Raw genomic sequence first — 15,490 nt, 5'->3', positions numbered from 1 at the left:
GGGGACGCACGAGCTCGCGTGAAAAGGAGACCTCCGAATGAGGACTTTGAAGAGCGGCTCTTTGGATGAACGCGGCGCCGAGGACCACAGCTGTTTTTTTTGTTTTTGTTTTTTTTAAATTAACCTGTAAGTTTGCAGCTGAACCCCGGCTCTGAATGGAGGAGAGTTTTGGATTATATCTCTTGAGCAGTAGTCACTGAGAGAGAGGAGAGGAGAGGAGGAGGAGGAGGAGGGGGTTGCTAAAACAGACCCACTTGTACATATTTTCGGACGCTTTGTTTACCCCCGGCGTGCTCCGCCTGCTTTGAAGTCCACCATGTGCGGCCGCGCACCGCCGCCGCAGCCGAGGCCATGACCGTCCCTCAGCGGCGCCTGGCCGGGCTCTGGCCGTGGCTGGTCATGGCGGCCCTGCAGGTGGTGCTGGGCCAGCCGGGCCTGGAGTCCGAGCGCTCGGTGCTCCGGGCGCTCATCAGGGTGACGCTGGTGAGGCACGAGGCCACGGGCGAGCCCATCGTCCTGGAGGGGGACTTCGTGGGAGGCAGCGCCGGCAAAGCGGAGGGGAAACTGATGCAGGTAAAAAAAAAACACAAACAACCAAAAAAGAAAAAAACAACAACACCCAGACGACTCCTGACCTCAGCAGGGCTCCCTGTTGGGCTTCAAAAAGCCAGTCCGTCCCTGGCACCTGATCTGTGTCTGAGGAGTACCCCGCATTAACCTTGTAGCAAACACTTTGAACCATCTACAGCAAGAATCCGAAAAAATGTAGATTAAAGGTACTCATTGCAAACTTTAAAGTAAAGCATTAAAAAAGCTTCTCCTGAACTCTATCAGGTGGTGCAGTTTGAAAGAGTTAACCCTTATAGTTTCCCTGATATGTTGATAGGCAGTTCTGAAATGCGGGTATGCCCTCAATGTAAACAAAGCACTTGGTTGAATCCAGTGCAACCCCTGTGGTAACTTGATTGACCTACATTAGGCTGGCCTAATGTGTAAACAGACAAGTCCGAGACATTTGGGTGGAAATATAGGAGTGAATTTACTGCTGAATGAGGAGGATAACCGGCAGGACTAAATATCAGGGATCGAGCGGGGCGTTGGAGCGCCGCAAAGACAGAGCTCAGCTTTTAAACGCACTTTCAGACCCGTGAGTTTATCTTTTCGACAGTGTGACACTCAGATACGTTTATAGCTTATCTCCAGTTCGTAATAACACATATATGATACATTTACGGAACAAATCTGAGCGTAAATACGAAAAGCAGTGCATCAAAACTGTTGGGGAGTTCTCGCTCCCAAAGGGCACTTCCATCACCGCCACCGCAATATTTGACCTATTTTCAGTCACTTTTCCTAGGTAAACAAACATACATGGTAGTTGGCAACCATTCACAAATTTTGCTTTCATATTTTTTTATTTAAGGACACATTAACCATCAATACTAGGGCAGAAATTATCCAGGTGTTGTTTCTTGCTTTATGAATTTCTTGTCGACCAGCCTTTATGACAGTGCAGTGAGTGCCTGTGTCAAAACACACAGATTATATGTGGATTTAAAGAGGAAACATCAGACCAGATTTCTTGTATCACACCTCTAAAGTGGCTATTTTGACCTCACTCCTACCAGTTTACACTACCTGGCATGAGCAGCCAATGACTGATAAACAACAATTTTTAACGTTTTTGGATGATGTTAATCTTTTATTTAACAAAATATAAGTGTAGTGCATCTTTACTGATTAGTAGGTCTGTCCCTGGTTTGCACTCCATCCACCATCTTAACACCTGTACCTGTCTGTACACCTTCAATTACCTGGTGATTACAAAGATGAGCACAAGAACTTTCCCAGAGCTGCTCCCAATAATCCAACTTCCCACTGAGCGTGGGATAGCAAAAGCTCGAAATGCCTTCAAACGGGTTTGAGATCATTGTGGGTGGAGGTGCCAGCTTTTTAAATTTTTTTAAATTTTTTTGCAGCGCCTCTTTTCTTTCAAAGTGGCCGCTTCGCTTTGCTATTTTTGGAAACGAACGCTCATGCGGCGCAGCTAATATCAAGGTGTGGCCAAAGAGCCTGTTAAATAACAGCAAATCATGTCGAAACCCATGTAAGCTTTTAGCTGTTTTTTTTTTTTTCACCCCACTTAAATTAAAAAACATGGCGCTAGCTCTAAATGTGAAGTATGCGGTCTTATTCAGCGCGCATATTTAGTGGATTAAGGCTCCCCGGGACATAAAGCTTTGCCTGTGTCGATTTATTTACCGTCTCCAAAGGAACGGGACGACAGATGTGAGGGACTGTAAAGAGCTCGTCTCTCCTCACTCACCAGGTGTGTGTGTCGATGGTAAGGTGCTCCAGTTTGCAGTAATTGATAAGGCTTTACGTGGCTTCATCGTGGAGAAAGCCCAGCTTTTTGGCGCCGCGGTAAACCCACCGTTTTGTTTCTCCCTGAAGCTGATCTGACTTCGGCATGTTTGTGCGAGATGCTGAAAACACGTTACGGATGCGTGTCGCGGCCCCGCGGAGATTAAAGCACTTTCCAGTTCTCTGGGATTTCCAGGTTTCTTTGGGTGTTTTTCGCTGCACAATTTAGCAGAGTCACGGGGGATATTTATTAAGGATAAACACAGGATATGCGCTTGTTTTTCCAGAAAGGAGTGCCACATTCGGGCTAATATTTGTGTCTCTGCCGCAGTCAGGGTGGCGCAGATACGTCGGGGAGACGCTTTGCAGAGTCGATAATGTCCGTTTTCTTGTTTTCAGTCACTGTGGTTCTGTCCAGAACCTTGAAGGTACAAGTTAGGCAGGCAGAATGGTGCTCACAGTGCACAGAGGTGGCTCTATGCTGCAGAAAACTGTTATATTGTAACAAATCCTTTTTTCTGAGGGGCCACAAGAAGCAACTTTATGTTCTGGTTCTACACTGGATGAGGAGGTTGAAGGTTCAGAACTTCCTGGGATGGATTCTTGTGCTTCTGGCTTCACTCAGTCCAAAATTTGGCTTCATGCACATCTGGAAAATAAAGGTTATTTCTGTGATTTGGGAGTTTTAGCAGATCTGAAACGCACTAAGGCAAGATCGCCGCTCGTCAACAAACCTAAGGCCAGCATCTCCCAGGGCTGAGACGGCTGGGGATTGGCCGGCGTACAGCATTTGCGAAAAGTGACAAATTGGCTTGAAACCTTCCCGGGGATTCCCACAAAATTCCCATTTCACATTCCTTGTGTGAGTCTCAGGGAATCTCAGGCTTGTTGCTTGAACTTTGAATGTTTTCAAATCATTTCAGGCGGATTTTCTCTTAAAATAGTCACAAAGCTGGCGCTGTGTCTCGAACCTGTCTCAAACCCTTCTTTATTTAGTTTCTGTAACTCTACAGAGCGAGAGCTGTATTTTGACACCTGTACTCTACAGCCCTGAGTGTCCATGAGTAAAAACCACACAGATAGTTTATATTTATAAGAAATTTAAAAATGCACTGCTGTAGATTTAATTATTAACATGAGGGCTGCTGCCGAGGTGGGTACAACGTGGGCAACAAAATGGACCAGATTACATTTTGCAAACCGTGCACATGGAAATAAGCTGTGGTTTTTAAAAACTGACACTTCAAACTGAAAATCGGCCTAATTTTGAGTCCCCAGCTAATCTCCAACAGTCGCAGCCCAGCGAACAACTGGCTGAATGTCGCAGTAATTCGTTTTGCAGAGGTAAATATAACGTTACGTCTTTTAGAAATCATCGTGTTGATCACGATGGCCCACCCAGCTGGGGGGCTCATACTCATACTGCTTGGGTTAGGAGGAGCGGGTCCAAGTCATGAGGCTTCACTTCGGTCTGTGTCTCTGGAAGCATGCCCTGTCCGCTGAATGAACATGTTCACTGGAACACTGGCTGGGGTCCGGCCAGCACTATTTGGACAAACAAGTGCAGAGGAATTTTGACTCTCTCTCTTTCTCTCTCTTTCTCTCTCTGCTCCAAAGTGAAGTTTAGTGATCAGAGAAGTCCCTAAGCTGCGGAGATAATGCTGAATTCTTCCCCAGGTCTCTGCCGGGAGACGGAGATGGAGTTTATCCTCTTAACAGCCACAGAGCCCAATTACGGAACATCATTAAAGCTCCACCTAGTCCCACTGAAAGCCATCTTGACTTTCTTTTCTTCCTTTTTCGACGTTGCACTTTCTGCCTCTTTGTTCTTTGAAATGTTGTATTGACCTGTGAGAGCTCCCTCAGGATGCATCAGCTATAATTACGGCAGGCCAGCAGTTAACTCTGCACCACTTCACATTCCTGCGTCCCAAAAGGTACCGAGTGCCTCCTCCACGCCTCCCACTAACCCCCACCCCACCCGTCCTTCTCTCGCCGAGCCCCCCTGAGTGTCCGAAGGCACTATCTGCACGGCCCCCCTCCTCTCCCTCGGCCCTCAGCGCAGCCGTTTGGGAACGAGGGATGGGAGGGCGGAGGGGGCGCAGAGGGAAAACATCAAAGTACGTCCAGTTCCGAACGTGAGCTGGGATGATTAAAAGCTGAGACTGTTTACACGGCGCTTCCCATACTGGCCCTCTCTTCCCCCTCCCTCTAGACTTCCTGTCCGAACTTCCTATCTCCGTGGACGAGATAACAGCCTGTCCTGGGCTCCTCGAGACTCCTTCCAACTTAATGCCTCATAGTTTGAGTTTTAGTCATGTGACATTACACGCACGGTATGTGAAATATTTATGCTATATTTCTATTTTGGTTCGGTACTCCTCCTGCATCTAAATGAACTTTTGACCTGTTTAAACTCTCCACAATTTTTGCAAACGCACGGTTCCTATTTCCACAGTCTTTCCACTTCTTTTACAGTTCACACATCAACACGTAGGGATTTTTGTCCTCTTTTACCCAGCGTGTCTCTCACTTCTATAGGACTTGTGCTTTTCTCTCAAATGCTCCAAGAATGCAGCGTTTGCACAGCAAGAGTCTCATTGACTTCCTTTGTATCTAAGAGCTTTCTTTTTTTTAAAAAATACAAGTGAATAGTCTTTTTTTTTACTTTTAGCATCTCTTGCGTAAAACATGGTAGATGCATACAAATTGGTTTGTGCGACAACCAGGTGCTTCTGCCACTCATAGGTCAGGAAGTTTGTTATTACAACGTGCAGTTTTTGCACAGCCCCTGCATAGCTGAAGCTTACTTTCTAGTCTGTGTTTCTGCCTCGTTTGGGAGTACTGTCGGGGAGTAACAGACACAGGTTACCATGGTGACCCTAATGAGCCACTGAGAGCAGCTTTAACATTTCTTGTGATTTTGGTTCTCTTCACCCTTTTCCTACAGTTTATACATCAAAACATGAACATTTAATCAAACTTAGGTTATTACAAATGTTAGTCCCAAATTACTATTGGGCTTCAAAGAAGAAAGTTGATATTTATATAATATATCTAAAATGTATTGTCATTGCAATGTCAAAGTGTGCAATATCAGTACTGTGACGTACTGCAATGAATGGCAGACCCAAACCAGATGCATATAATACATTTTGGAATCAAATGGATTCCCACTGCCCTGAATGCCCACAGCGGAAATGCTAAAGCTACATGCTAAAGCAACACTAAAAATTGATGTGAACGTTTTAGTGACAGGGAGAGGGATTATCACAACAGATAATGTCATCGAAATGGTCGACAATAACATTGCGCTCGTTCGTTTTCCTGATATCCTGCGGCCCCATGGTGTACGCAGGAAATGCTGCAAGTGGCAGACAGATTCATTTTCTTGCATCTTTCGGTGTCAGCAAAGGAGCTTGCTCTGACTTTTACACGGTCCCAGCGCTCATGCAGAGTTCCACCAGTTAGAGCACGAGTAGGTGCCCCTCTGTCCCGTCTGCCTCTCAGCGACCCTGGTAGCTCCATAAAGATACAAGCTCACATTTTCCCCCTGCTTTGCCACAGCGGCTGAAGACCTTTTAGTTGTTGTGATTAAATCCTGCTCAGGGGCAACTTTAATATCTGCCTACAACGTGAAACACATACTCTTCAGCTATTTACATCTCCAGATGTAGTGGTATCCTTCATTTTTTTTTTTTTTCTATTTGCCTCCACATGGTCGTCAGCTCAGCTCTGCTGCCATCTCCTCCCTCCAGCGAGACTCAAAGTCTCCGTTGCCTTTGGCTCACGCGGCGAGCAGCGAGCAGCAGACCCCTACGTGTGTCCAGGCAGTCGGCTGAGCTGCCGACTGACTAATGGTTTCTCCCGAGCAGGGATCTGCCAAAGCTGAGGCCTGCAACACAGGAAGCTGCTCTCCTGTCCCATTCGCTCCCTCGTCCACAAGAGACGGCCGCAGGGACGTGTCCCCGGGCACCGGGAGGAATGGGAGGGGGAAGGGGGAGGAGGGGGGGACGCAGGTAGAGGAAACATGGCAGATCTCTTAATCCCGTCAGCCCCCTTCTTTTTTAGTCATTAGACGGGGTCTGGAATTTTTTTTTGAAAACGTTACACAACACATCCCTGTCTCCCTTTCATGGCTCTCCTCGTGCAAATAACCAGGAGAGCTCTGTGCGCGGTCAGGAGTGTCACCTTCACTCGTGGAGCCCGTCTCTTGCACATCTGCAAAAAGCGTCGCGCGCCTCAATTCTCGCCCACCTGCCGAGACACGAAGGCGGACCACGGTGGTTTTTGCCTGTGCCCGTGCGTGTTGCTGTCTGTTGGCAAAATGTCCCATGAACCACTGAAGGAGTTTTAATGAAACCCGCAGAAAGTAATCACTGGATGCACGTCGACAACTTATCGACTTTTGCGGCCAGTCCAATTCGAGATGGCTCCCAACCAGGGGTGGAAATTAGCACCCGCCACCGGCCAAATGTGGGTAAATATTTGAAGCGGCGGGTGAATTTGATCAACACACACGCCACTGTGGCGGGTTGGCAATTTGAACAAAAAAGGTGTTATTTGTCATCTTGACATATAGGGGGCAGTAATGTGCTCGAGTTGCTGCTGTTACGTCGAGCCGCATTCCCCCATCAGATACGGTTCCCCCTGTGTCTCCGTAAATAATGACTTATCTATTAACAGAATTGTTTAGAGAGGCAAATATTTCTCATTAAAAAAACAAAAAAACATCATTCTTTTAAAAATAAAATGTGCTAATACTATCATAATACAGAGGAATAAACACAGGTAAGGAGTTGTCGGTAAATTATTTTTGTCCTGTGTTTTAGAGGGGGAACCGATTATTTCAGACGGCTGAAATATTTAGTTCCCCCCTAGTAACTTTTGCAGAAAAAGAATAAATGTCTCCAAATTCACAGGACTTGTTGTCCATGATGAGAGGAATAAACCCATTTAAGGACTTTTTGGTAAATTATTTTTGTCCCATATTTTAGAGGGGGAACCGATTATTTCAGACGGCTGAAATATTTGGTTTCCCCCTGGTAACTTTTGCAAAAAAGAACAAATGTCTCCAAATTCACAGGACTTGTTGTCCACGATGAGAGGAATAGTTATTTCCATGCAGTGTCCAGAAAGAGGTGTTGTTCAGCTTGTAGGGCACCACAACTGCTTCCACCCAGCTCCATCATCATCATCATATGAAATTACTTTTTGTCACAACAAAAAATAGTGGCTGGTAAAATATTTGAGTGGCTGGTAAAACATTTTGTCCACCAGCCACTATGGCTGGTGGACAAAATTTTTAATTTCCACCCCTGCTCCCAACCCACACAAAAGAAATAGCTGCAGCAGTCAGTTTTATAGATACGGAGCTAAAAGTTGCTGTGGTAGTAGCTGAGAGTCATCCGCAGCACATAGTCTGAGTGTGACAGCTCATTCTATGAGGTTACGCGTGATGTTGTTTTTAGCATTTGAAACGGCTACAACCTTCCTCTGACAAGATGATCTCAGTCTGAAACTCTGGCATGAAAGGCGGTGGGTGATATGCATTCTTTCAAGGAACGCCAGGCCTTTAGTGTTTGATGTTGTTTTATAGCCCGCTCATGTAAAGCAGGCAAACACAAGTGCTAAGTCACTGCAGTATGGTGAATCCATTGCTACTGGACTTCTGAGTGACCCAGCCAACAGGATGGAAGGAGAAACGAGCAGCGCTGCCAAGCTTCACATTAAAGCGGGGTTGTGTCTGCCCACTCCGCTGTGCCTCTGTGTACTTTGATAGTCACACATTTCAAAGGTCCCCCAAACCGGCGTGGAAGTAGATAAATTTATATTTAACGCTACTGTGTGTCCCTTTGTGGAACCACCAGCACGTCGAGGGAGCTGTGAACAATCTCAGCTCTTTTGAGTTCTGCCATTATCTAACCCCGTATTTGTTACAGCGGAGAGACGTGAGTCACCACCCACTATAAAAGCACACACACACACACACACATACACATACGCACATTCTCACGTGCACGCTCATACGTGACCGTAGTGTACCTGACTCTGGGCCAGACAGGGCGCTTTCAGGGTCAGCAGCATCCAATTATATAACGTATCCGTGGTTAAACATTGCTAAATATCGGTGCGATTTTTGCCGCCCGTACAGCAAGCGACCTCTCCGTGTTTGCACCGACGGCTTGAGTCAGGCCGAGCGAGCACCTGTCTCTTTCCAGCTGAAACCGATCCACTGGGAGAGCAGAGGAGGAGAGCCCGCTGATCCGGAGAGGGTGTGGAGTCCAGGCTGTCCCTTCCCCAGAGATCAAGGCCACGTTTATAGAGATTTACAGAGAACCGCTTAGCAGATGATGATTTTACCACCCGGCAGGAGAATTCCCGTGCCGCTGGTGGGAAGGCTGGCTTTCTCTGTTTTGTATTCTCTCCTGAGTGAAAGGTCAGGATGGCTGGGATGGGCCTGCGAGCTGCATACCACACTTTAGGCTTTAACACTATTACTATTAATAAAGTAAGCTTTAGTTGATGTGGCCAAACAACCACGACTATTCTGAGTGGCTCTGCAAACCGAAACAAATTCATTAAAGGCCTGCGATATTGCGAGGTCTGTTACCGCTGTAGTCGAGGATGACTCACATCACTATGGCTACTTCTTTAGAGTTTAATTAAAATCTCTCTGGTTTTGCTAAGAGACAGACAGGATTGACAGAGACAAACAGGTAATACCAAAGATTTAAGCAAACCCGTCGATGTGTTTTTGTATTTAATGGCAGGTGCCTCCACATGTGATCAGTTAGTTCATGCCTTTTCATGTTCATGTATTGGGGGTGACCCTAAGCTACTACCACGCGCTGTTTTAGCTCAATATCTGTTATGTGCTTGCTGAGGTGGATTAGCCGAATGGGGTTGACTCTAAAAGTTGGGAATGTGCACCCATTAATTAGCCCACGTATGTTAATAAAAGTAGGTACCTTGAGTTTAAGTTAACATTCTGTTCACTTCAGTCATGACTGCCACCAATAACGTCTCCTGCTCCTCCGGCGGCAGGAGTGGACTTCTCTGCTCGCGCCAGCATCAAAGGCCGGGAAGCGCCCGTGCAGCTTTTTGTGCCTCCTCATCCCGGCAGCGCAGCTTCACATTCCCCCTGCTCACCTCACCTCCTCTCCTCTGCCAACCAGCCCTCTCTGTTGTTTCTTGACAGCTCTTCAAGACGCTTGTAATTCATTGCCTGCGCTTTGGTTTCAAGGACAAAAATGGCTGCGGGCACTCAAAAGGCAGGAAGCGCTTAGTTTGCCGAGAGGCTGGAAGAAAAGAGTCGTCACCCTGCCACAGATAAATGCTGTCTGACAAACTCCCTCCCTCTCCCGGGCTCCCCGTGGCTCCTTTACTCACTTGCTCAGACATTTTTTTAAATTTTTTTTTTAGCATGACTTTGTACACACCACTTTGGTAAATACAGCCCATAATACCTCCCAGAGCAAAGTAATCTCATTTAAAATTGTTTGGATTTCTCGACGACAGCTGTTTGTGCAACATGTTTCCGAGTGGCAGGTTTGGAGCTGCAGAGCGCCGTTGTCTAAATAAAAACTGGAGGGAGCTAAGAGGAGAAGCACATTTTCTACTTTTCTGCTTGATCGCTTGGCTCAACGATCCGCAAGGGGAAGAGCCTTCACCTGCGCGAGGGTACAACTTTTATATGCGTGTGTGTGTGTGTGTCTGTGTGTGCAGGCATGCATGAATCCTTCTGAGTGTTTTCACAGTGTGTGAGCGAGCGTGCACACAGGAGGAGGTGCAGCTCCCATACTGAGATCATTTACCAAACTCTATTAAGCGAGATCAAAGTGACTTAGATCTTTCGCTGCTGCATGACTACAAAAGCCATATTGTAACCCCGGATTAAGGGACATAACGCTGCTGACAAAAAATGCTTTATGTCTCCAAGAGTCACACGGTCGCTTCCAAACAGCAGCCAACATGTCCCGCTTGTGACCTCTCTGCCAGCTTCTCAGTCAGAAATGCTCCAGTGTCCAGGTTGGTGCTGTGTTCGTCGAGGGGGCCGATTTCTCAAAAAAGGCCGAGTGCAGATGTGAGATTTTTACACTGAGCAAGACAGTCTGATTGAGTCACTGCGATAACTGGAACGAGCTAACAAGGTGCTTTATTTGCTGCTTTTGATATTATATATATATATATATATTTTTTTTTTACATTATTAAGGCCAGAGGGTGGATGTCGGCACAGCTTAACAAAGATGATATGAAGAACAGGTCTATTGAGTTTCTTATGAGTGCTTCACAATAAAAACCATCTCATGTTTCATGTAAAATCGTGATAGTGCTGAGAGTCAAAAACAATTTACAGGATGAGTCATGCATTAAAACATTATATTGATCTATAAAAGTCAATAGAATAGACTGGATTGGATTAAATAAATTAAATATCAGGGATAAAACTACAATTCAATTAGGTTTTTAATTTTCTTTAATGCTTGGTGGCTCCCTAGGACAGCACATTGAAGAACATTTGGAGTTTTATGTTAATATTGTTTTGTTTTTTGTTATTAAAGCTGCAAAATCATAAAAGGATTACCAATAAACATAATAGAATGGTCAATGAAAAGAGTAAATGAGCTCCTCTTTTAAGAAAACAAATGTGACAACAGTTTTGTTACAATGTCATGGGGATGTTTTATAGTTACCATGTATAACGGTTTTATTTAAATATGTAGTTAAATTGCCTATGTAGCATCAAATCACTTTGCAAAGTTAAGTCTGATTTTATGCTTTGGATGGAACCATTTTTATCTGACCTTGCAGCAGTTCCTTCTCGTCACTGTTGGAGAAGGAATGAAGAAAATGTGTAGAAATGCATTGTTTTATGAAAAGGTGGAGTCTGCTCGTTTAAAGAAATGGTATTTTTACATGTGTGTACTAGCTGTCAGTAATTGTTGTGTACTGAACTTTCAATGAGCCACCTAAAGACATGTACAGCTGGGTATCATCAGCATAAAATAATACTCATATACCCAAGCTGACACGAGATGGACATCCAGTGAACAAGTTACACCTCTTCCTGGTTTCTCCAGCTTTAGCCATGGAACCACAACAAACCATACTTATTACCTTTACTTTACAAAAGGACACAGCAAATACCCAGCAGAAAGACGGATGACATACCACCATCTGTATTAAAGTAATAGTGGAGAAACTGGCTGAGAATAATGCTGGTCTGTTGAAAACAATGGGGTCTACAAATTGTTTCAGGCGTGTTTCTAATGTAGAGAAAAAAGATCTGTTTTTTAGTAATAATGTACAATGTACAAGCTACATCACGAATTTCAGTTTGCTACTCCTCTCGCAGATTTGGAAATAATTGGTAATAATGTGCTACGACTTGTGGTGGCAGTGCACTGTACATTATAGACAAAACTTGACAAAAATAAGAAACGTTTCCACTCGAAACAAGTGTGATAACCCAACCCTTTCACAGTGCAAAAAAAAACATCCTTCAAATTTTGAATGTGTCATGAAAAGTTGAACTTTACATGACTTTGACATCTTGATATGTTTTATTGATTTACACAGTCACAGTTTAGGTTTTATCATTTTTGGAGAATGTTTAACTCAAGAGTGTGATGACGTCACGCACTCCAATCATTGAGCGGTCGAAACTTTTCTAAATCGTTTGCAAAAAAACGCTTTTATTACTTCCACAACAATTTTTTTTTTTTTACTGCATTTACGAATTATACATCAAAACATAGTCTTATTTGGTAGAACAAACAGTTTTCTCTTGAATCTCTGCAGCGTGCAGAACATGCACACCCAAACTCTTATTGACTCCCCTCTTATTTCAGCTCATACTTGTCCTTTCAAAACCAGAAGTGAAGGATCTTTTAAACTTGTCATATCGCCTACATACAGCACTGTAGACATAAAAAGAACTACATGTGACCAGGTATATTTATGGTTAATTTGGTCTAGTTTGTGTTTCTGTCTGCCTGTTTGATGAAGAATGCTGCTACGTGCTCCCCTGGAAAAGTTGTGAATCACCGGGGCAACCAGTGACTTGCCAGCCTCTTGAGTACCTCGATCTTGTATTCGTTGTTACATTAGTTTGTTGTGACTGCTCCCAAAAGTCCTAATTTAAAGGGTAAACAGGAAGGGATTTTACCCAGATGTTCCAATACTTAATTTCCAAATTAGAAATTAAAGAATTAGAGCTCTATAGAAGAAAGTTTTTCTCTTTTCATATATTCGTCCTCTTTGTGACACTGTTGAATTTTTCTGTAGCACATTGTCATCATGTCACCAGGGTGTAGTTATGTATGGCTTTAATCCTCTAGTAATAAACTAGTGGCTTTGAAAGAAAAAATTACAAGGCAAACTGGACCAGCAGCTTATCTTTTCCATCATTTCACACAAATACCATCTTTTACTGTATGTCATAAACTACTGTTAGAAATTCCACAAAGGTGTGACGCCCGTCCCTTCTAGTGACTGCTCTTTGACAGAAATGTGATTGATGGCCGCTCATCCCGGCACATGTGTGCCAGATGATGACAGACGTCTCTTTCAGGATAAAGTTAAAGGGCCTGCCGCTGCTTTAGCCAACGGCGCTGGGGTGTCTAGCATACTTAAACTGATCTGCTAATTTCCGATGTGCAGGACTTTCTGGGTCCAATGCACACTCGAGTTGAAAGACAAAATGTTCCAAATGACTTGCCGTGAGGAACTGCTGTCACTTTGATTGCCCGTTTTATTCGGAAGAGCCACATTTATACCCAACCTAACAAGATTTGGTAAGGGTTATCTTCCTGATGTGTGTCTCAGAAGCTGTATTTATTCTCGCTGTATCAGCATGAACACTTTCCAGGAAACGGTCCTTTGATGGTCTTGTCTTCTAAATCATTTACTAGGACTAAATAAGCGACTGAACATAATTTTGAGGGACATATTTTAACGCAGCAAGCAGGCCTGGCAGGATGGTAGTTTCATGACTATCCAGAGCATTCAGACCGAATGTTTCCATTTAGTTGATTCTTCGCAGCATTTTATTCCCAGCTCTCTGTCCCAGTAATCTAACATTTATTATTTTACACAAAAACAAACTGGAGAAACTTCATTAGATTTTAGAGGAAATATGAAAGCCTAATAAAGCTGAAATAATTCTCGAGCTGATTGAAAAGAAGCCCAGGGCTTTTTGAGTTTATAAGTCTATTACAGGGAGTGATGAAATGCTTTTAAAACTCTTGTTCAAAAATGTATTGATTTGTTTGTTTGTGGGCCGGTCATGTGGATTCATCCACCCTCCCCTTTGGCACTGCTTGAACATTATGGTGTTTTATTAAAAAGGCTTTATTGACTTCAAACTTAAATAGTCAATTAAAGCATTACAACAATTCTGCCCCCAGCCATTTATTAGTTTTACCCCAGGTGGAAAAACTGATTGAGAGCCAAGCTGTGACCTTGGTGCATGGTCCAAAAACAACTAAACCCAAACTAGCCTGTGCCTGGTTGACTGTTCAGCAGCCCTCAGGAGAGGACTACGTACCTAGGAGGCCCGTTCCAATTGGTCATGACCTCCTGACTGGCTGCCCCTAATTAGAGCCAGTCCCTCACTGAGCCTCCCTCTCTTAGCCAAAGTAAATACCTTGGCACTCAATGGGGATGTTGACAGACTGTCGTTTAGGGTGCCCTGAGTCAGGCTCAGACAGTCGCTGACTCCCTTCACGTGTGGTTTATGCACTACCAACAACCAGCAGCAGTTAAAGATTTTCTTGCTCTCCCTCTGGAAACAGGCACACTTTATCTCGGCTCTTAATGCCAGCACGGCGTGTTGGTTTTCCACCTGGTGCTCTTTCAGATTATTCTCTTCAAACGCCCTTGACCACAGAACGAAGTGATAAAGTTTCTGGAATAGCATCTGAAAGTGGGTTACATAACCTCTTTGTGTGCAGCTTCACCCCGACACAAAACTTCCTGCAGCCGTAAAGTAAAAAAAAAAAAAAAATACAGATCTTTGCTGTTTTAATGTCAGCTGGCCTTGGTGCGCAGCGCTTGACTGAGATCCAGTGGACGGTTCAAAAGGCAGTTTGTGTTTGAGAGAACTGGGCCATGATGTCTCACCGGGGTCTTTCACCTGATGACCTCCTTTGGTGTAGCTGCTCCAAAGCAACAAAAGAAAAGAAAAAGGCTTATACCTGACAGCTCACAAAGGTTTGCGTTTAGAGCCGTATGAAGTTATATCAGCTCGTTTTCTACTTTGAGACGGTCCGTTCGTGACTCCAGCTGCCAGGCCTCATTCCCTCCAAGCCTGCTATTTAAACCCCCCTGATTGCAGTGCGGGAGCCGAGCCGAGCATGGTGTTGCTCTTTGTTCTGGGCCCTAGGTTGAGGTTAGCGTAGCATGTGCACCACAGCAGCCCTGAAAGCCAGATCTGACGACGAAAGCAGAGCCGTGTGCGGTTTGGTGTTTGGTCTGCTCTCTCTGAGATTAGCAGCAGGTTGGCAGAGGATCGGGTAATGACATGTCTACCGCTCTTCGAGTCCTTGGACTGTCTGAGGCGACCGGGCTACTTGAAAAGGGAGACGCGCGCGCACGCACACACCTACGCACAGAAGCGTGGCTCCCTCTCCTTCTACCAGAGGAAACCTGACCGTGAAGAATCGCCAAGAGACGGGCTGACATTGTGGTAGCAAAAACAACTTCACATTTTTAATCTCTGCCAACTAAGATGGGATTTGGTAAACCATAATTGTCGTGGACACATAGATGACATATAATGCTCCAGCCAAGCCACGGAGTCAAAAATGAGTTTGTGACTGCAGATAATGGTAAGGAGTAAGAGCTGTAGGATAAGGAAGGAAGTTTGTGATGAGTTTGATGTCGCTTGAAAGGAAATGGGAATTTACGTTTTAACCGTAAACGGTACACGCTAAGCAAAACCGACTAAAACTTGTGTAAGTTGTGTCCTATATGAGTCCACAGCATGTTGATAAAGCTCCAGTCTGAATCTAAGAGGCAGGAGCAGAGCCAAGCGCTCCAGTGCAGTGCCAGACCTATCTGAGAGAGAAGGTGGGAGGGTTGGGCTGCACTGGAGAGCAGGGGTGAGGAGACTGGGGGGG

General features: G+C 44.9%; 1 protein-coding gene across 1 annotated transcript in view; it reads left to right on the top strand.

Moving 5' to 3' along the window:
* The first annotated feature begins 8 nt into the window (after nt 1-8).
* Nucleotides 9-15,490, top strand: part of LOC108233786 (E3 ubiquitin-protein ligase RNF43) — a 100,037-nt gene continuing 84,555 nt past the window's right edge. Inside the window, exon 1 of the mRNA XM_017412470.3 lies at nt 9-573. Within this exon, the coding sequence (XP_017267959.1) occupies nt 352-573 (222 nt within the window). The 5' untranslated portion in view covers nt 9-351. The remainder of the gene's footprint in view (nt 574-15,490) is intronic.

The sequence above is a fragment of the Kryptolebias marmoratus genome, linkage group LG13, assembly GCF_001649575.2.
Source record: "Kryptolebias marmoratus isolate JLee-2015 linkage group LG13, ASM164957v2, whole genome shotgun sequence".
Classification (NCBI taxonomy): Eukaryota; Metazoa; Chordata; class Actinopteri; order Cyprinodontiformes; family Rivulidae; genus Kryptolebias; species Kryptolebias marmoratus.
The sequence above is the reverse complement of the archived record's forward strand: the minus strand, read 5'-3'. Positions and strand labels throughout refer to the sequence as shown.